We start from the raw sequence: 23,038 nt of genomic DNA on the forward strand, positions 1-23,038 counted from the left end.
CTTCTGTATATTTTCTCCTATCTGAAATGATGTCTCTTACACACACACACACACACACACACACACACACACACACACACACACACACACACACACACACACACACACACACACACACACACACACACACACACACACACACACACACACACACACACACAGGCCCTCAGCAGGATGTCCATTCCTTCCTTGATCTCACCTTTATCCTCCTCACAACACGCCAACAACTCCTGGACACACACATAGGGAACAACTCCTGGATACACACATAGGGAACAACTCCTGGATACACACATAGGGAACAACTCCTGGATACACACATAGGGAACAACTCCTGGATACACACATAGGGAACAACTCCTGGACACACACATAGGGATAAACTCCTGGATACACATAGGGAACAACTCCTGGATACACATAGGGAACAACTCCTGGATACACATAGGGAACAACTCCTGGATACACATAGGGAACAACTCCTGGATACACATAGGGAACAACTCCTGGATACAAATATAGGGAACAACTCCTGGATACACACATAGGGAACAACTCCTGGATACACACATAGGGAACAACTCCTGGATACACACATAGGGAACAACTCCTGGATACACACATAGGGAACAACTCCTGGATACACACATAGGGAACAACTCCTGGATACACACATAGGGAACAACTCCTGGATACACACATAGGGAACAACTCCTGGATACACACATAGGGAACAACTCCTGGACACACACATAGGGATAAACTCCTGGATACACACATAGGGAACAACTCCTGGATACACACATAGGGAACAACTCCTGGACACACACATAGGGATAAACTCCTGGATACACACATAGGGAACAACTCCTGGATACACACATAGGGAACAACTCCTGGATACACACATAGGGAACAACTCCTGGACACACACATAGGGAACAACTCCTGGACACACACATAGGGATAAACTCCTGGATACACACATAGGGAACAACTCCTGGATACACACATAGGGAACAACTCCTGGATACACACATAGGGAACAACTCCTGGATACACACATAGGGAACAACTCCTGGACACACACATAGGGATAAACTCCTGGATACACACATAGGGAACAACTCCTGGATACACACATAGGGAACAACTCCTGGACACACACATAGGGAACAACTCCTGGATACACACATAGGGAACAACTCCTGGATACACACATAGGGAACAACTCCTGGACACACACATAGGGAACAACTCCTGGATACACACATAGGGAACAACTCCTGGACACACACATAGGGAACAACTCCTGGATACACATAGGGATAAACTCCTGGATACACAAATCAAAATCAAATTGTATAAGGCACATGCGCCGAATATAACAGGTATAATATAACCTTACAGTGAAATGCTTACTTACCAACAATGCCCCTAACCAACAATGCAGTTTAAAAAAATACAGATAAGAATAAGAAATAAAATAAACAAGTAATTGAAGAGCAGCAAGTAAAATAACAATAGCAAGACTATATACAGGGAAGTACCAGATATTTGAGGTAATATGTACATGTAGGTAGAGTTATTAAAGTGACTATGCATAGATGATAACAACAGAGAGTAGCAACGGTATAAAAGAGGGAGGGGGGGGGGGTCAATGCAAATAGTCTGGGTAGCCATTTGATTAGATGTTCAGGAGTCTTATGGCTTGGTGGGTAGAAGCTGATTAGAAACCTATTTGGACCTAGACTTGACACTCCAGTACCGCTTGCAGTGCGGTAGCAGAGAGAACAGTCTATGACTTGGGTGGCTGGAGTCTTTGACAATTTTTAGGGACTTCTACTGACATCGCCTGGTATAGAGGTCCTGGATGGCAGGAAGCTTGGCCCCAGTGATGTACTGGGCCATTCACACTACCCTCTGTAGTGCCTTGCTGTCGGAGGCAGAGCAGCTACCATACCAGGCATTGATGCAACCAGTCAGGATGCTCTCGATGGTGCAGCTGTAGAACCTTTTGAGGATCTGAGGACCCATGCCAAATCTTTTCTCCTGAGGGGGAAAAGGTTTTGTCGTGCCCTTTTCAAACACATAGGGAACAACTCCTGGACACACACATGGAACAACTCCTGGACACACACATGGAACAACTCCTGGACACACACATGGAACAACTCCTGGACACACACATGGAACAACTCCTGGACACACACAGGGAACAACTCCTGGATACACACATGGAACAACTCCTGGACACACACAGGGAACAACTCCTGGACACACACAGGGAACAACTCCTGGATACACACATGGAACAACTCCTGGACACACACATGGAACAACTCCTGGATACACACATGGAACAACTCCTGGACACACACATGGAACAACTCCTGGACACACACATGGAACAACTCCTGGACACACACAGGGAACAACTCCTGGACACACACAGGGAACAACTCCTGGATACACACATGGAACAACTCCTGGACACACACATGGAACAACTCCTGGATACACACATGGAACAACTCCTGGACACACACATGGAACAACTCCTGGACACACACATGGAACAACTCCTGGATACACACATGGAACAACTCCTAGACACACACATGGAACAACTCCTGGATACACACATGGAACAACTCCTGGATACACACATGGAACAACTCCTAGACACACACATGGAACAACTCCTGGACACACACATGGAACAACTCCTGGACACACACATGGAACAACTCCTGGATACACACATAAGGTAGGAAATGAACAAAGGTGCTGTGATTCAATTCAGTTAACTTTATTCATCCCAGAGGGGCTGTTGTTGCTGGCAGGATTAACATACACTAATAATAAACACAACCAACAGTACAATACAATACAGGCAGACAGTAATACAGTGTGTCATGACGTTGGCCTGGGGGTGGGTTTATGACAGTCATAAATGCCTCTTCCCCACTTTTTCCTCTCTCTCTACCCTACTGATGTGACATTTGCAAAACCCTTGGTTAACATAGAGATTCTGGGAACATCAGAAGGTGGGGGAAATGAACTATATTCTGGTAATCCGACCAATTGAACATATGCGGTGGTACTTAATGAATATGATGTCAGTTCGGTTGTCATCTGAGACATTCTCATCAATGATAAGATGACATAAACTCTACAGTGGAAAGTCTACACATCAGAGTTATCGGATTCACATGGAATTGTTGTTCAATTTAAATGTTTGAATATGAAATTATTCGTGATGGGATGAAATGTGATTTTAGCTTCTAAAATGTGAGATTTGGGTTTTCATAAGGTTAGGGCCCTGCTCAATCAGTGGCCCGCCCCTGTGAAGGGACATGGGCTATAAAACTTTTCAAACACGCCCTCTTCTCCCTTCCTATATAAAGCCTTGACGACAATATAACCTCCTGTTCCGAAAAGATGTGAGGACGACGGTCCGATGTCAGAATGGTTCAGACAATAACTACAGAACGAAGCCAACATCAGCGTGAGCTTTTGTTGTGAATGGTATGAACTTTGAACTCTTATTCACTACTCTTAATCACTACAGAAGTGATACCTCAACATAGCCGTTGAGTTAGCAACAGCCGCTGCAAACGAGGGTTAGGAAGGAATAGACAGAGTATCCCATCTACCAAACAACGACGTTACTACAACGTATTCAATTTACCAGCAGAGACATTCTTCAAAGGATCCTGTTGGGCAACACGGCCTTCCATTTACCACCAACCTACCGAAGAGCAGATCAGAGTAAATATTTATTGCATTTTCCTTTTCGGGCGGTCATTTAGAATGCATAAGATACTGTATTTACAATAGCACAGCTTCGCCCTTTGTTCCTCAGTCTTCTCGCTCTTTCACTCAAACTCGGGCCCTTTTTTTGTGTGTAACAAGTTGTCATATCTGTTCCGCCCGCTCGGGCAGATATGATTTAATTATGTGTATGTGCAATTCTGTGTGATTAGTTAGGTATTTAGTAAATAAACAATTAAACCCAATTTCGTATTGCTGATTCAAATTGTTAGCCAGGGTTCGTGCAGATAACCAATAATTTACAGCTTTCAGATGAGACTGAATTAAGATGGCGATTAATATTGACTGCTATTGATGTAAAATATTACTAGGTCTTTAAGAGTTTATTCAGAAGATAACAGCTCTATAAATATTATTTTGTGGTGCACCGACTCTCTAGTTAATTACATTTACATGATTGGCTCAATCGGGTGATATTAATTACGGATAAATTATTTTATAGAATAGCATGTCATATCACTTAATCCGGCATAGCCAAAGACACGACAAGTGTAATGGATATAGTACCGTCCAGAAATAGTCCATAGTGCAAATGCAACAGTCCATACATCCCAGAATATAGTTTTAATCTAGTGTAGGCAGTTTGAGCTCAGTCAGTCCATGACCAACGATGCTCCACTCTCTCTCCCACTCTTTTGGGTCCAGAGCTCTTCTAGTACACCTCTGAATCTCTGTCAGTCCCCATCCAGATACCCCATGCTCTCCTCCACAGCTTCTCTGTCTCCTACTATCTCCTCCACAGCTTCTCTATGTCTCCTACTATCTCCTCCACAGCTTCTCTATGTCTCCCACGCAGTCCTACACAAATGATCTCTTTGTCTCCTACTCTCTCCTCCACAGCTTATCTGTCTCCTTCTCTCTCCTCCACAGCTTATCTGTCTCCTTCTCTCTCCTCCACAGCTTATCTGTCTCCTTCTCTCTCCTCCACAGCTTATCTATGTCTCCTTCTCTCTCCTCCACAGTTTATCTGTCTCCTTCTCTCTCCTCCACAGCTTATCTCTGTCTCCTTCTCTCTCATCCACAACATATCTCTCTATCCTTTTTCCTCCACAGCTTATCTCTGTCTCCTCTCTCCTCCACAACATATCTCTCTGTATTCTATTTCCTCCACAGCTTATCTCTGTCTCCTCTCTCCTCCACAGCTTATCTCTGTCTCCTCTCTCCTCCACAACATATCTCTCTGTATTCTATTTCCTCCACAGCTTATCTCTGTCTCCTCTCTCCTCCACAGCTTATCTCTGTCTCCTCTCTCCTCCACAACATATCTCTCTGTATCCTCTTTCCTCCACAGCTTATCTCTGTCCTACACAGCTTCTCACTCCTTCTCTCTCCTCCACAGCTTCTCTGTCTCCTACTCTCTCCTCCACAGCTTATCTCTCTCCTCCACAGCTTCTCTGTCTTCTACTCTCTCCTCCACAGCTTCTCTCCTCCACAGCTTCTCTGTCTCCTACTCTCTCCTCCACAGCTTATCTCTCCTCCACAGCTTATCTCTCCTCCACAGCTTCTCTGTCTTCTACTCTCTCCTCCACAGCTTCTCTCCTCCACAGCTTATCTCTCTCCTCCACAGCTTATCTCTCTCCTACACAGCTTCTCTCTCCTTCTCTCTCCTCCACAGCTTCTGTCTCCTACTCTCTCCTCCACAGCTTATCTGTCTCCTACTCTCTCCTCCACAGCTTCTCTGTCTCCTACTCTCTCCTCCACAGCTTCTCTCCTCCACAGCTTATCTGTCTCCTACTCTCTCCTCCACAGCTTCTCTGTCTCCTACTCTCTCCTCCACAGCTTCTCTCCTCCACAGCTTCTCTGTCTCCTACTCTCTCCTCCACAGCTTATCTCTCCTCCACAGCTTATCTCTCTCCTCCACAGCTTATCTCTCTCCTCCACAGCTTATCTCTGTCTCCTACTCTCTCAACTCTGTTGGGTCCAGCACTACTGTAGTACACCTCCACCATGGCATCTTTGGAGGTCAGTAAGGTGACCACGCTCTCGGTCCTTGTGATGAGGTCATAGCCCAGGCAGAACACACTGAACAGCACAGCGAGCCCCAGCACACAAATCGCAATCTGCACCACGTGAACAGACTCCTCTCGCCAGCCCCATCTATTACCACCCCTGGGGAGAAGACATAACAGCAGGTACCTACGATAGCGTTCCCCACACATCTGGCACTACAGAAGAACATTTGACCTGTCCTGCCATTAGCTCTCCACACCCTGAAATACATCTTAGGGAAGTTCAAGACAGGAGTCTGAATGAAATTGATGTCTGACAGGTTTAGAACAGAACATCTCTGCTGACGTCACTCTGTGTTGGCTACAACGCTTCAACTCCACAAAGTAGAAACAAGACAGAAAACTGTTATAATGTGTGAGGAACAAAGGTCAAACAGTGGTGTTGGAGATGACCTCATGAAGGTAATAACACAAGGACAGAGTGCTACAGGATAGGATTTTATTCATAATCAGAGTACACTTTCATTTTCAGCTTTCTTTAACAAAGCCTCTTCCCTCGAACATCTTTACAGCAATCAGCAAAAAACAACTTAAATATAGGAGACGGTCATCACTGTGTGTGTGCGTTTTGGCTGTCTGAGTGTGTGTGTATGAGTTCAGCAGATGGATGGTTCATCGACAGCATCAGCTCCCTCTGTGACGGCCTTCACACACTTGGCCATGGTCTGAGACGCTCTGCTAATGGGATCTATGGGAGAGATAGAGAATGTCACACACACACACACACACACACACACACACACACACACACACACACACACACACACACACACACGTGACGAGAGGATCCCACCAGTTATCCATGTGCATTCCACCCTCTCATCAGTCTGACAACACATTCACAGCTGTGCTATGATACATTATACATACCTGTCATATAGAAGTCTTTAGCGGTCAGCTGAGGAGAGACCAGAGGATCTGCTAGAAGAGTCTGATTCACAGCCTGAGAGAGACAGACAGAGAAAGAGAGAAATAAAGGACAGTTGAGTATGCTCTCAATTTCAGTGTCAAAGACCACAGTCTCCATTTATGATTCAATAACAGCTGATCGTAAAGAAAAGTCAGTTAAGGGGTGGAATGTTCAAGGTTATGTTCTGACCTGTGAGAGTTTTGAGGTTAGGGGTAAAAGGTTAAGGGTTACCTGTGAGAGTTGGTTGGCCTGTTTAAAGTAGTTGGCTTCCTCAACGTCGTCGTAGCGGACCAGGTTAGGAGAAACCTCGGCCAGCCGACCCCTCACCTCATCCACAGAGTCATAGGGCAGAGTCATCCCCGCCAGCTGCAACACACACAGTTACATATACACCCACAGTTACATATACACCCTGACACACACAGTTACATATACACATACACCCACACACACAATTACATACAGTGCCTTGCGAAAGTATTCGGCCCCCTTGAACTTTGCGACCTTTTGCCACATTTCAGGCTTCAAACATAAAGATATAAAACTGTATTTTGTTGTGAAGAATCAACAACAAGTGGGACACAATCATGAAGTGGAACATTACATTTACATTTAAGTCATTTAGCAGACGCTCGTATCCAGAGCGACTTACAAATTGGTGCATTCACCTTATGACATCCAGTGGAACAGCCACTTTACAATAGTGCATCTAAATCTTAAAGGGGGGTGAGAAGGATTACTTTATCCTATCCTAGGTATTCCTTAAAGAGGTGGGGTTTCAGGTGTCTCCGGAAGGTGGTGATTGACTCCGCTGTCCTGGCGTCGTGAGGGAGTTTGTTCCACCATTGGGGGCCAGAGCAGCGAACAGTTTTGACTGGGCTGAGCGGGAACTGTACTTCCTCAGTGGTAGGGAGGCGAGCAGGCCAGAGGTGGATGAACGCAGTGCCCTTGTTTGGGTGTAGGGCCTGATCAGAGCCTGGAGGTACTGAGGTGCCGTTCCCCTCACAGCTCCGTAGGCAAGCACCATGGTCTTGTAGCGGATGCAAGCTTCAACTGGAAGCCAGTGGAGAGAGCGGAGGAGCGGGGTGACGTGAGAGAACTTGGGAAGGTTGAACACCAGACGGGCTGCGGCGTTCTGGATGAGTTGTAGGGGTTTAATGGCACAGGCAGGGAGCCCAGCCAACAGCGAGTTGCAGTAATCCAGACGGGAGATGACAAGGATTAGGACCTGCGCCGCTTCCTGTGTGAGGCAGGGTTGTACTCTGCGGATGTTGTAGAGCAGGGGTGTCAAAGTCAAATGGACGGAGGGCCAAATAAAAATTTAGCTACAAGCCGAGGGCCGGACTGTTCGAATGTTCATTGAAAAATGTTTAAATGACGCATATAGTCTAGTGAACCTAATTGAACCTACTGAAAACCTAACAAATATATTCCAATATGATCAGATAAATAAAGCAATATTTTCTTATGGCTCTGTCAGTAATCTTTAATTTTCAACAGACACAAAAGACAAATTTCCTTTATATAAAAATCCCCATAACATGAACATTAAATGAAAGAAACCGGTATTCAAGGCACCATCAGTAGCCTATATTTTCTATTTTAGCAAAAGTGGGCTAAATTTACTTCAAAGAAAAAAACAATAATAGCAATTTTCTATCATCCACTCAACTGAAATATTTTTAAAATATAATTGGATTGAAATACAATAAAATAAAATGCAAAAATCTATTAATCAAAAACAACACTTTGTTTAAGGAGAAGTAACATGCAGTGAAAACAAATATTAAACTTTAACTTTTAAACTTGAACTGAGTAAAAACTCTAAATATGTGATTGCACAGTAATGTTCACTTGTTTGAGGTTGAGGGTGATACTTGGTGGTGTCCCATCTTTTCCACAAGTTCATCAATGTTCGGGGTAAGGCTCTGAGCTGAGGAAATCCTCAGAATTGAGTGGAGGTGTTCAGCAGTAAGTCGACTTCTGTGTGATGTTTTGTTCAAGTTCATCAAAGAAAACAGTTGTTCACACAGGTATGTGCTGCCAAACATAGACAACGTTTGAGCAGCCTGGATGCGCAGCTGGGGCATTGTGTCGGGGGAGGAAACGGGCGAACTCCGCAGCACCCACTGCCGCATATTTTGCCCTCAGTGCATCATTGCATTGGAGGTCAATCAACTCCATTTGGAGGTTTGGTGGTGAGCTTTCCACGTCAACAGCAAATGGGTTACCGAGCAGTTCCAACCTGCTTTTTTGTGCTTCAAAGTCAGCAAATCGGCGTCGAAAGTCAGCGGCAAGCATACCTATTTTATCAGCCAACTGTGCGCTCGGGAACGCACTGGTAGAGAGCTTCTCTTTCATGGTCTGGCAGCTGGGAAAGTGGCTCAAATTTTCTTTCCGCATCTGCGTCTCCCACAGAGTCAGTTTGGTTTTAAATGCCTTCACTGTACTGTACATATCAGAGATGACACGATCCCGACCCTGCAGCTGCAAGTTCATTGCATTCAGATGACTCGTAATGTCACACAGAAAAGCCATTTCACACAGAAACATTTCGTCTCGGAGTTGTGTTGTGTCTTTCCCTTTGCTGTCCAAGAACAGACAAATCTCCTCACGAAGCTCGAAACATCTTTGAAGCACCTTTCCCTGGCTTAGCCATCGCACCTCTGTGTGATAAGGCAAATCACCATGCTCCGTTTCTAACTCCGTCAGAAATGCCTTGAACTGGCGGTGATTCAAACCTTTGGCTCTGATAAAGTTAACTGTGCGCGTGATGATGCTCATTACATGCTCCATTTTCAAGGCTTTACCGCACAACGCTTCCTGGTGTATGATACAATGATAAGCTGTCAGCTCACCTGTCGCGTTTTCCTCTTGCATCTTTTCCCGTATCTTCGCCACCAATCCGCTCCTGTGTCCACACATCGCAGGTGCTCCGTCGGTTGTCAAACCCACGAGTTTTTCCCAAGGCAGCTCCATCTCATTTACACATCTTGACACCTCTTCATACAAATCATGCCCCGTAGTTGTGCCATGCATAGGACGTAAAGCCAAAAACTCCTCTGTCACGCTTAGGCTGGAGTCCACTCCGCGGATGAAAATTGACAACTGGGCAATGTCAGAAATGTCGGTGCTCTCATCCACAGCCAAGGAATATGCAATGAAATCTTTTCCCTTTTTCACAAGCTGCTCTTTTAGATTGATGGACAACTGGTCTACTCTCTCGGCAATGGTGTTTCTGCTCAGACTCACATTTAAAAAGAGTTGCCTTTTTTCTGGGCAAACTTCGTCACAAACTTTAATCATGCAGTTTTTGATGAAATCCCCCTCCGTAAATGGCCGGGCTGATTTAGCGATCTCTTCTGCCAAAATAAAACTGGCCTTGACAGCAGCCTGGCCTTGTGATTTGGCTTTTTTGAACAGAGCCTGTCGAGATTTGAGGCCTCGTTTTAATTCCTCTGCCTTTTGTAGCCTTTGTTCCATGTCCATATTCTTGTTTTTGTCCGCGTGTTTCGTTTCATAATGTCGTCTCAGATTATACTCTTTCAGTACCGCCACACTTTCTCCACACAGAAGACACACAGGTTTTCCAGCTACCTCCGTGAACAAATACTCCGACTCCCACCTTGTTTGAAACCCCCGGTTCTCAGTGTCCACCTTCCGTTTTGCCATTTTTGATGGGTATCTGAAAGTTAATTTTACTGTGATGCTGACAACTGCTGTGCCAATAAATATTGAAATGAAGCAGCCTACTGCTCGGTGCGTCACCGTTGCATTGTGGGAAATGTAGTATTGGTGCGTGTAAAAGATCTGCGGGCTGCCGGCTTGCTGCGGTCTGCGGGCCGGTTCTAATAATAAATCAAGATCATCCCAGGGGCCGTAAAAACCTTCTCGCGGGCCGGATGTGGCCCGCGGGCCTTGACTCTGACATATGTGTTGTAGAGCATGAACCTACAGGAACGGGCCACCGCCTTGATGTTAGAACGACATTTATTGGATATTTCAAACTTTTTTAACAAATCAAAAACTGACAAATTGGGCGTGCAAAATTATTCAGCCCCTTTACTTTCAGTGCAGCAAACTCTCTCCAGAAGTTCAGTGAGGATCTCTGAATGATCCAATGTTGACCTAAATGACTAATGATGATAAATACAATCCACCTGTGTGTAATCAAGTCTCCGTATAAATGCACCTGCACTGTGATAGTCTCAGAGGTCCGTTAAAAGCGCAGAGAGCATCATGAAGAACAAGGAACACACCAGGCAGGTCCGAGATACTGTTGTAAAGAAGTTTAAAGCCGGATTTGGATACAAAAAGATTTCCCAAGCTTTTGCACGCCCAATTTTTCAGTTTTTGATTTGTTAAAAAAGTTTGAAATATCCAATAAATGTCGTTCCACTTCATGATTGTGTCCCACTTGTTGTTGATTCTTCACAACAAAATACAGTTTTATATATTTATGTTTGAAGCCTGAAATGTGGCAAAAGGTCGCAAAGTTCAAGGGGGCCGAATACTTTCGCAAGGCACTGTATACAACCACACACACAGCGTCTTCAAGAAATGTATACGGTATATGTGTGTGTGTATGTACCTCGGAGATGGCTCTGATGATCTTCCAGTCCTCCCTGGCCATGCCGGGCGCAGTGACGGCCACGCGTGTCTGTTGACTCCTCCCCTCTGTGTTGACATATGTTCCATTCTTCTCAGTGTACGCCGCGCCGGGCAGGATGACATCAGCCATGGTGGCACCCACATCTCCATGGTGACCTGGCAACACACACATGTACCGTACATATGCTGTATATAGCATGACAATTGTGTGTATCATGGGAAGTGCACTGGGTGTTCTACCCTGATAAATGAACATGCTGTCCTGTGTGTGTGTGTGTGTGTGTGTGTACAGATAGATAGGTGTGTACCCTGGTAAATGATCATGCAGTCTTTAGGCAGGTCTTGTCTGGTGATGCATTCTCTGTCAGCTCCTAGCAGGAACAGAACCTTGGGCGGGGCTTTACGGATAGACTCCACCCCCGCCTTGTAGCCCAGGTCCAGGGCTGCCACCTGACTGGCTACCCTGCAGATAGACAAAAATATGATTGGACACACAAGATTAAATTTGTTATTTATTTCACCTTTATTTGATGATTGGATGCTAGTAGGGATAGACTAAGTTGTTAGCTGTATGCTAAATGCTAGTAAAAGCTAGATGCTAAATGCTAATATTAGCTATTTACTAAATGCTAATAAAAGCTGGATGCTAAAAGCGACTAGAAGTTAGCCCAGTGATATCTTTAGCATGCTAACCTGTGCAGCACGTTGAGGACCTTCCAGCCCTCCTCCACTCCGCTGCTGGCCCGGGCATTCTGGGCGATGGTTTGCACAGAGCTCAAGATGGCTCCTCCATCGTCCCTTTGAAGAGAGGCACTGCCCACCACCACTACCGGCTGCTTGGCCTGCGCGAGCACCTGGCGGGGAGAGAAAGAGAGGGACCGGGGAAAGGTTAGGGCAGTGCATAACCACAAACAGAGCTGGATCACGTCCAGTAATACACACCATTATGGAAGGCAGGTGGAAATACATTGACTAGATTCTAGAACAGACGTGCTTCTCTGTCATGCAGATTGACCAATCATGTCAGGTCTATTCAAGTCATTCCTATCTGTAACAATGTTTGTTACAACATTTCTATCAACAACAATACAACCCCCGCTCCCACCGACTGCCCCCCCACCCTCCCCTGCCAATCCTTTCCCGGTCTGTGGTGGCCATGGTTACCTGGCAGAAGGGGTGTGTTCCGTTAGCGATGTCCTGCAGCACCTGAGTGGACTCTCCCAGGTGGTCGTAAGTGTAACTCAGATCCACACTGCTCCCCACCACAGACACCTTCAACTCATTATGCAACCAGCTGAGAGGGGAGGGGGAGATGATGAGGGAGGCTTCCTACTGCAAGTTGGTGTGTGTGTGTGTGTGTGTGTGTGTGTGTGTGTGTGTGTGTGTGTGTGTGTGTGTGTGTGAGCTGCAGACATCAATTAATGTGTGTGTGTGTATTTGTGCAGGTAGCACTTTTGGATACATCTGTTGAAGAAAGCGGGACCTCACAGCAAGGATTGGTGTGTGTGTGAGTGAGTTTAGATGTGTGTGTGTGTGTGTGTGTGTGTGAATGAGTGAGTTTAGATGTGTGTGTGTGTACACCTCTTGCGGACGCGTGCATTGAAGAGTGGGGTCTCGTAGCGAGGGTTGGTGTGTGTGTGTGAGTGAGTTTAGATGTGTGTGTGTGTGTGTGTGTGTGTGTGTGTGTGTGTGTGTGTGTGTGTGAATGAGTGAGTTTAGATGTGTGAGTGTGTGTGTGTGTGTGTGTGTGTGTGTGTGTGTGTGTGTGTGTGTGTGTGTGTGTGTGAATGAGTGAGTTTAGATGTGTGTGTGTGTGTGTGTGTGTGTGTGTGTGTGTGTGTGTGTGTGTGTGTGTGTGTGTGTGTGTGTGTGTGTGTGTGTGTGTGTGTGTGTGTGTGTGTGTGTGTGTGTGTGTGTGTGTGTGTGTGTGTGTGTGTGTGTACCTCTTGCGGACGCGTGCATTGAAGAGTGGAGCCTCGTAACGAGGGTTGGTTCCTATAAGTAACAGCAGGTCAGCTTCCTCAATGCCACTGATCCCAGAGTTCAGCAGGTAGTTGGAACGCAGGTCAGAGCTACACAAACCACAATACAACCTTTTACTAATCATGAGCCAACCTATTACTTACCATAATACAAACTATTATTAATATACCATAACCAACCATAATCTAACCATGACACAACACTCACTCCCACTAACTCCTTCCCCACTACTCACCCCTTACTCCCACACCCTTATTCTTCCCCTCCCTCCCCACTGACTCAGCACGCTCCCCCACCCTTTCCTACCTCCCCCTCCCTGATTTGACCAGCCCCAGTGGCAGGGAAGAATCCCACCTTGACTCACCCAGTCCCAGCATCAGGGAAGACCCCCACCCTGACTCACCCAGCCCCAGCATCAGGGAAGACCCCCACCCTGACTCACCCAGCCCCAGCATCAGGGAAGACCCCACCCTGACTCACCCAGCCCCAGCATCAGGGAAGACCCCCACCCTGACTCACCCAGTCCCAGCATCAGGGAAGACCCCCACCCTGACTCACCCAGCCCCAGCATCAGGGAAGACCCCACCCTGACTCACCCAGCCCCAGCATCAGGGAAGACCTCCACCCTGACTCACCCAGCCCCAGCATCAGGGAAGACCTCCACCCTGACTCACCCAGCCCCAGCATCAGGGAAGACCTCCACCCTGACTCACCCAGCCCCAGCATCAGGGAAGACCTCCACCCTGACTCACCCAGCATCAGAGAAGACCTCCACCCTGACTCACCCAGCCCCAGCATCAGGGAAGACCCCACCCTGACTCACCCAGCCCCAGCATCAGGGAAGACCCCACCCTGACTCACCCAGCCCCAGCATCAGGGAAGACCTCCACCCTGACTCACCCAGCATCAGGGAAGACCTCCACCCTGACTCACCCATCCCCAGCATCAGGAAAGACCCCCACCCTGACTCACCCAGCCCCAGCATCAGGGAAGACCCCCACCCTGACTCACCCAGCCCCAGCATCAGGGAAGACCCCCACCCTGACTCACCCAGCCCCAGCATCAGGGAAGACCTCCTCAGTACAGAGGTTGTCACTGTTCAGTCTGTTGAGCAGGTCCTTCAGAGACACCAGAGCCTCTGCATCCACCATGCCTCCAGCTATGGCTGCCACATCACTGCCCTGGGCTCCCTGCAACTATACACACACATGATACCTAAACATACATACAGTGCATTCAGGAAAGTATTCAGACCCCTTCATTTTGTTAAGTTACAGAGTCATTTTAAAATGTATTAAATTAATGTATTTCCTCAAGCTACACACAATGCCAATTTTGACATCACAATACCCCACAATGACAAAGCGAAAACAGGTTTATAGAAATGTTATCAAATTTATTTTCCAAAACAGAAATACAATATTTACATAAGTATTCAGACCCTTTGCTATGAGACTCAAAATTGAGCTCAGGTGCATCCTCTTTCCATTGATCATCCTTAAGATGTTTGTACAACTTGGAGTCCACCTGTGGTCAATTCAATTGATTGGACATGATTTGGAAAGGCACACCTGTCTATATAAGGTCCCACAGTTGACAGTGCATGTCAGAGCAAAAATCAAGCCATGTGGTTGAAGGAATTGTCCAAAGAGCTCTGAGACAGGATTGTGTCGAGGCACAGATCTGGGGAAGGGTACCAAAAAACTTCTGCAGCATTGAAGGTCCCCAAGAACACAGTGGCCTTCGTCATTATTAAATGGAGGAAGTTTAGAACCACTAAGACTCCTCCTAGATCTGGCCGCCCGGCCAAACTGAGCAATCGGGGGAGAAGGGCCTTAGTCAGGGAGGTGACCAAGAACCCGATGGTCACTCTGACAGAGCTCCAGAGTTCCTCTGTGGAGATGGGAGAAACATCCAGAAGTACAACCATCTCTGCAGCACTCCGCCAATCAGGCATTTATGGTAGAGTGGCCAGACGGAAGCCACTCCTCAGTAAATGGCACATGACAGCCTGCTTGGAGTTTGTCAAAAGGCACCTAAATGACTCTCAGACCATGAGAAACAAGATTCTCTGGTCTGATGAAACCACGATTGAACACTTTGGCCTGATGGAGATAAACGGAGCAAAGTACTGAGAGATCTTTGATGAAGTCCTGAGCACTCTGGAGCAGGTTCTCAGACTGGGGCGAAGGTTCACCTCCCAACAGGACAACAACCCTAAGCACACAGCCAAGACAACGTAGGAGTGGCTTCGGGACAAGTCTCAATGTCATGGAGTGTCCCAGCCAGAGCCTGGACTTGAACCAGATCAAACATCTCTGAAGAGACCTGAAAATAGCTGTGCAGTGACGCTCCCCTTCCAACCTGATAGAGCTTGAGAGGATCTGCAGAGAAGGGGAAAAACTCCCCAAATACATGTGTGCCAAGCTTGTAGCGTCATACCCAAGAAGACTCAAGGCTGTAATCGCTTCCAAAGGTGTTTCAACAATGTACTGAGTAAAGGGTCTGAATACCTATGGAAATGTGATATGTTATTTTTTAATACATTTGCAAACATTTCTAAAAAACGTTTTTTGCTTTGTCATTATGGGGTATTGTGTGTAGATTGAGGGGGAAAAACTATTTAATCACCTTTAGAATAAGGCTGTAACGCAACAAATAGTGGGAAAAGTCAAGGGGTCTGAATACTTTTGGAATGCACTGTATATACTAACTTTTTATACAGACATAAAGATTAGACACCACTTCAGATCTTCAGACAGACAGAAAACAATGTCATTGCCTAGTGTCCAACATGTCTGTTGAGTGACATCAGTGACAGACACTACACAGAGACTTACTGCTCCGGCCACGCGTGTGAGTACGTCTTCCCAGGATGTGGGGACCAGCTGTCCTGACGCGTCCTTCACCATAGGCTGGGTCAGCCTCTGGCGCTTCAGACCGTCATACGCAAACCTACACACACACACACACACACACACACACACACACACACACACACACACACACACACACACACACACACACACACACACACACACACACACACACACACACACACACACACACACACACACACACACACACACACACACACACTATATATACTGATTGAAGTCCCAGCTGTTTGCAGGGTGATAGACAGGTAAGGAGCGTGGTTAGGGCCAGGTGTGGGCAAGTTCTATGTCTCACCTGGTCTTGTCTGAGATCCACTCCTCGTTGATGTCTTCGTTCAGGCGGGGCAGAACCCTCATCACCTCTCCACCACGCGTACTCACAATGATGTTACTGCCTACTGCATCCAACACATCGATAGACTCAGTCTTCCTGCAAACACACAGCAAGGTTACACACCCAACAATGGTACTGCCTCCACCTCTATCATGTCTATATACTAGATCTAGAGTGTAGTCCCATCGTCCTTTTTTACAAACACACACTTACCTGGTCTCCCAGGGTCGTGAGGTGAAGGCGTATGGTTTGGAAGTGAGGGCTCCTACGGGACAGATGTCGATAACGTTTCCTGACATCTCGGACATGAACATCTTCTCCACGTACGTTCCCACCTGCATGTTGTTCCCTCTGCCTGTGGTACCCAGGTCCTCTACACCTGCAATCTCACTGGCAAAACTGGCATAGGGAGAAAAAAAACTATCAAATCAACTGGTCAATACCACCCCATGGCCTGCAATTTCACAGGCAAAACTGGCATTTGGGCACAAAGGCATAGCATTAGAATGTATACAGAGTGGAAATTGGAGTACGGTGAAGAAGAAGGACAATCAGAGCAGAGAGAGAGAGGAATACAGTGGATGACAAGGACATACTGGGGCTCCCGAGTGGCACAGCGGTCTAAGACACTGCATCTCAGTGCAAGAGGCGTCACTACAGTCCCTGGTTCAAATCCAGGCTGTATCACACCCGGCTGTGATTGGGAGTCCCATAGGGCGGCGCACAATTGGCCCAGTGTCGTCCTGGTATGGCCGGGATAGGCCGTCATTGTAAATAAGATTTTTTTCTTAATTGACTTCCCTAGTTAAATATACACTACCGTTCTAAAGTTTGGGGTCACTTAGAAATGTCCTTGTTTTGGAAAAATAAAATAAAAATGGTCCATTAAAATAACATCAAATTGATCAGACATTGTTAATGCTGTAAATGACTAATGTAGCTGGAAACGGCAGATTTTTTAAAATGGAATATCTACATAGGATTCGTTTACAGGCTCAAAATGGCCAGAAACAAGGAACTTCTGAAACTCGGCAGTCTATTCTTGTTCTGAGAAATTAAGGCTATTCCATGCTAGAAATTGGCCTGTAATCGAACCCACAAATGATGATGCTCCAGATACTCAACTAGTCGAAAGAAGGCCAGTTGTATTGCTTCCTTAACCAGCACAACAGTTTTCAGCTGTGCAAACGTAATTGAAAAAGGGTTTTCTAATGATCAATTAGCCTTTAAAATTATAAAAATGGATTAGCTAACAGAATGTGCCATTAGAACACAGGAGTGATGGTTGCTGATAATGGGCCTCTGTACACCTATGTAGATATTCCACTAAAAAAAAGAAAATCAGCCGTTTCCAGCTACAACAGTCATTTACAACATTAACAATGTCTACACTATCAGTATCAGTCTACACTACGCTTTTCTTTCAAAAACAAGGACATTTCTAAGTGACCCCAAACTTTTGAATGGTAGTGTATATATATAGATTTTTTTTAATCAAGCGAAGGGAGTGAGAGAGAGAGTGAGGAGTACGGTGGCTGAGAAGGACATACTGAGCATAGTACTCACCGGATGCAGCGTGTGCACTGGATGCAGCGGGTCATGATTGTTTTGATGAGTGGTCCAATGTTCTTATCCTCCACAGCCCGCTTGTCCTCAGAGAAACGACTGCGGTCTGAACCAAACTGCATGGACTGGTCCTGAGACACAAACCAAACCCAAAAACACAACAGTCAGTGTGTGTGTGTCCATTTACACATCCAGAGTGTGTTTTTACCTGAAGGTCACACTCTCCTCCCTGGTCACAGATGGGGCAGTCCAGAGGGTGGTTAGCCAGCAGGAACTCCATCACTCCCTCTCTGGCCTTGCGGGTCTTCTCTGAGTTGGTCAGGATGTTCCAGCCTTTCATCACTGGCATGGCGCACGCGGCCGCCAGCTTTGGGGCTTTCTCAATCTCCACCAGACACATTCTGCAGTTCCCAGCCACGGACAGGCGCTCGTGGTAGCAGAACCGAGGAATCTGCACCCCCATCTTCTCACAGGCCTAAACACACACAGATACAATGAGTCAGTCACGATAAAACACACAACCCCAATTAGTCTCCAGGCCTAGAATTTAACCCTACAGGGTGATTGGGGTCAGGGTGAGGTCAAAGGTTACCTGCAGCACGGTGGTTCCAGGCAGCACCTCCACTGGTTTCCCATCAACAAACACCTCCACCATGTTACTGGCAGCTCTCGCTGAGGTACGCACTGCAAACACAGATAGAGATTACACTTCAAAGCAACCAGAAACCCTAGAGAGAAATTGTGAGTGTTCTCTTCAAAACACATGAATGTATCCAAGTAGCTTGAGGGTGCACACACGATCTTTACCATTGTTGGAGGGGGCCAGGCTGCCCTTGGCTGCCCCTGCTAGCGCGCGGCTAACGGATGGCAAACGCAACATGACGCTAGAAAGAGAGAGCGCAGAAGTCAAACATCTCTAACTGGCTACTGTGGCTATAGCTAATACTTGTAGCTATCTTATCTAAGAGTAATTCACTGTATGGGTTGCATATGTCATAACAAATTACATTAGTTTGATTAATAATGATCATATATGTGCACCACTACCGGTGATCTATGGCAAGTGGCAAATGCGTAACGAGCTGTAAACTCAAGATGTTACAACAAAATCGGACAGCGTGGCTAGAAGTTGTCACACACACAGTCAACATAAGAGTGAATCCATGTCCACGTCAGTTAAGTTACATCTAACGGTCTCTCCTATCTCTGATGTTAGCCCTGGTACAGCTGTTGACGTTCTCCCCACTCGAGTTGGTGTTGAATGCTTTCTAGGTTAGCAAGTTAAAGCGTTCAATGTTAGCTAACTACAAGTCAAGGACACCGGACATCGCACTGATTTTTCAGCGGCTGGCTGTTACTAAATCCAAAGATTGTAAACTATACGATCGGCATGGTCACATAGGAATGAAGTATTGGTATTTTATTCTTACCTTGTCGCTATTTGGCCTTCTTGACCAGAACAGCGATTTATGTATGTACTAGCTAGCTATCCTACTGCGAATCTCCGTCACAACAACGAAAATGAACGATTCACCACGATATATTAAAGGAAGAAATAGCTCATTTTGCCCATACTTCTTAATTTAAAATTAAGTTACATGTATTTACATAATAATAAAATATATTCATATGTTCAAAACTATTATAACCATAAAGATATTTAACGTTGTTGAGTTATAATATGCCCTTTCACCCCGTAAAACGTTATTACTTCCGGTTGAAATGCTTTCCTAAATGTTCGTGATTTGTGTGCTTTTACTGTTTAAATAACCACTTTGATGTTTAATAGATATATATATATATATATTGAAATACATTAGCAAGCCAGATTTTTTATTTGCATCGTATTATAACATTATTGTTACGAGAGTGATGAATGCTGATTATATGCTGCATTTTGTGAGACTTCTGTATAAACGTGAAACGATCAAAATAATAATAGAATCTCTAATTTTATAGCTGCAGTTTGGTGAAAGTAACATTATTTTTAGAATGAAAGAAAATAACATTCAAAGGAGAGAACAAGGAGGTGGAGTCGCACGGGTCGCCGTCACTGGTATAAAATCCTCCTCGTGTTCCTTCCTCGTTCCTTCGCTCTTCCAGCACTGTACGTATTGTCTCGTCGCAGAAGCATCTTGAACAATGGGCTTTGGCGACCTGAAAACTCCTAGCGGCCTCAAGGTCCTCAACGACTTTTTAGCCGACAAGAGCTACATCGAGGGGTTGGTAGGCATTTGTACCCATTTTTGTTGTATGTATCGACCAAGCTAGCCAGCCAACAATGGCGTCGCAGTTGGCAAGTTCGCTATTTTAGCGACCTTCTCGCAAACCTTAGCGATCTAAACTTCGTGCAAATTATTTTACGTATATGATTTTGAATTCAGTTATTATACTCGTGTCGTCCTAAAGTAGACGCCAAACCAGAGGCTAGCTTTTGTGGACACCCATAGTAGGTAATGGTGTTACATGCTCTTCCGTGAGGTTAACTGCTAACTTAGTTTGAAGGATGTGGACGGTTGCACATGAAGTTGCTAGATTGGAGGGGAAGTCGAATATTTAACTAAAATTGCTAGGTAACTCAACTACACCTTGAGTGAAATTTAGTGAGACTCTGGTACTGAACGGGGGGGGGGCGTATTTGGTTTAATTGGAAGGTCCAGAATGCTCAGGTAGTATTCTGCGACTTGCGTGATGGTTATCAAGTATGAAAGGAAACGGGAATCTGCGCTACATTACTTTCATATCTGTAATGTGCTGTAGGCACAGATCTAGGATCCAATTGTCCTCATTCTATGCTGTCGTATAACTTTCCTCCCTGTGCAGGTGGGTGCCCTCCCAGGCCGACGTGGCTGTGTTTGATGCAATCCCCTCAGCCCCCTCAACAGTCCAGTGCCATGCTCTTCGCTGGTACAACCACATCAAGTCATTCCAGAACCAGAAGGGCAGGTGAATTGTGCACTGCAATTGCCGGTTAATTACTAGTTACCCGTTGCTACTGATCTAGGATTTGCATGATGATTTCATACCATCTTTCGCCTGATTGCCTGATGCACAAACTAAGTACTGATGAGCCTGGATCATAGATGAAAGTAAGATTGGAGTATACACGGATTGGGACATCTGTTTAACTTTCCCTTTCTGACCTCCCTGCCCTTTGTCCTCTACTTCCGTCTTCCCCTTCTCTCATCTCACTGCAGTTTGCCAGGAGTTAAGAAGCCCCTGGGCCAGTATGGTCCTTCCGGGGTGGAGGACAACACAGCTGCAGACTCAAAGGATGACGACGATGACATGGACCTGTTTGGCTCTGACGATGAGGTGACTGCTTCCTGTTTTGAATTCAATTCAACTTTATTAATCCTCAGCGGGTGAGCTGTTTCAAATTATCTGAGATGTCAGATGCAGAGCTATCCATGTTGGCCCCAAATGTTCTACAGTAATGACTGTCTTATATGGAGTCTTCAGCAAGCTGACATACAAAAAAAATGAGGGGGGCAGACAGGCAATGTATTTGTAGAATTTAACACGGTTGGCTGTTGGAAATCCATCTCAAGCATAGCTGACCCCACTAACCTTTGCTCTCTCACTCCTGCAGGAGGACGCAGAGGCAGAAAGGCTGAAGGAGGAGAGAATCGCAGCTTACGCCGCCAAGAAGTCAAAGAGTACGTCATGCACAGCTAACATTGCACGGCTTGTGTAATGTAGACTAGAAAAGTCACAACATGTGCATGTCCTGCGACACTGAAGGCCGGAACATTGCCCACATGCACAAAGCTGGCTATTCTATGATGATTCTAACACCATCTTTCGGCTGATTCGTGATGGACACCTTTTTATAATCTGAGTACTGCCAGACAATATAAGGTCATTGTTTGCTTGGTTGTTTTGAGGGGTTGACACTCAGTCGGTATGTCTGTTCTTTCTGTGTGCACATTTCACCACCACAGAGCCCACACTCATCGCCAAGTCATCGATCCTGCTTGATGTGAAACCGTGGGATGATGAGACGGACATGGCCAAGCTGGAGGAGTGTGTTCGCAGCATCTCAATGGACGGCCTGCTTTGGGGACAGTGTAAGTGCAGGAAGCGTGCACTGGTGGTGGCTGGTGAAAGGATGACAGCGCATGGTAAAGGCTGGAATGGACCTGCTATGGTTTCATTCCAGCCAGTCACTGGGAACCACCTGAGGACAGTGCAACAGTTACCAGTGCTACTATTGACTGCTGCAGGTTAAGTTACAATGCAGCTGGCTCAGTGCTGCCCCCTGCACGCAGAAATGTGTTTCCTACTGTCCTGGTCTGTCTACACTTCACACAGACCACGGAAGGCAGGGATGCTTGGTCTCAAACACTTTTCTGTAGATCTTGCTCAATCTGTCATGGGCTCTGCTCTTGTTTGAATGTCTCCACCAAAACTTGTGTTGACATCTGTTCCCTTCTCCCCCTTCAGCCAAGCTGGTACCAGTGGGCTATGGCATTAAGAAGCTGCAGATCGGGTGTGTGGTAGAGGACGACAAGGTGGGAACAGACCAGCTGGAGGAACAGATTACAGCCTTTGAGGACTACGTCCAGTCTATGGATGTAGCTGCCTTCAACAAGATCTAAACCTCAAAACACTTACCAACAAAGACACTGAGCACTTTGGAGCTGTAATAAAACGCACTTCAGATGGAAAATGTTTGTTAGTTACATATTCTGACAAGTGGTTCTGCCTGGTTTATGTAGCTTTTGAGTAAAGACTTGGGTGTTTGTCAAACTCGGCTGGTGAACTGCTTTCTGAGGGTCCTAAATGTGCTGAAATCACTGCCATTTCCGGGTTGCTAAAATGGGTTGTGTAGAGATTCATTGTACTACATTTCAGCAGTTTAGAATGTAAACACATTGTATTTTCAGCT

The 23,038-nt window shown here is 46.0% G+C and overlaps 2 protein-coding genes across 2 annotated transcripts; one reads left to right on the plus strand and one right to left on the minus strand.

Moving 5' to 3' along the window:
• Positions 1–6,271: 6,271 nt before the first annotated feature.
• Positions 6,272–19,869, minus strand: ndufs1 (NADH:ubiquinone oxidoreductase core subunit S1). Its single transcript, XM_052515583.1, has 17 exons — positions 19,578–19,869; positions 18,955–19,031; positions 18,740–18,831; positions 18,356–18,622; positions 18,148–18,278; positions 16,795–16,980; positions 16,543–16,677; positions 16,191–16,305; positions 14,401–14,546; positions 13,311–13,439; positions 12,532–12,661; positions 12,061–12,221; positions 11,676–11,830; positions 11,348–11,523; positions 6,988–7,122; positions 6,717–6,789; positions 6,272–6,534 (listed from the first exon to the last, which is right to left on the minus strand). The coding sequence occupies exons 2-17, from the start codon at positions 19,025–19,027 to the stop codon at positions 6,443–6,445; spliced, it is 2,196 nt and encodes a 731-aa protein (XP_052371543.1). The 5' UTR covers positions 19,028–19,031; positions 19,578–19,869; the 3' UTR covers positions 6,272–6,442.
• Positions 19,870–20,202: 333 nt separating this feature from the next.
• eef1b2 (eukaryotic translation elongation factor 1 beta 2) lies at positions 20,203–22,899 on the plus strand. Its single transcript, XM_035761192.2, has 6 exons — positions 20,203–20,369; positions 20,971–21,093; positions 21,345–21,462; positions 21,740–21,806; positions 22,092–22,217; positions 22,594–22,899. The coding sequence occupies exons 1-6, from the start codon at positions 20,290–20,292 to the stop codon at positions 22,746–22,748; spliced, it is 669 nt and encodes a 222-aa protein (XP_035617085.1). The 5' UTR covers positions 20,203–20,289; the 3' UTR covers positions 22,749–22,899.
• Positions 22,900–23,038: the final 139 nt, after the last annotated feature.

The sequence above is a fragment of the Oncorhynchus keta genome, unplaced genomic scaffold, assembly GCF_023373465.1.
Source record: "Oncorhynchus keta strain PuntledgeMale-10-30-2019 unplaced genomic scaffold, Oket_V2 Un_scaffold_29839_pilon_pilon, whole genome shotgun sequence".
NCBI lineage: Eukaryota > Metazoa > Chordata > Actinopteri > Salmoniformes > Salmonidae > Oncorhynchus > Oncorhynchus keta.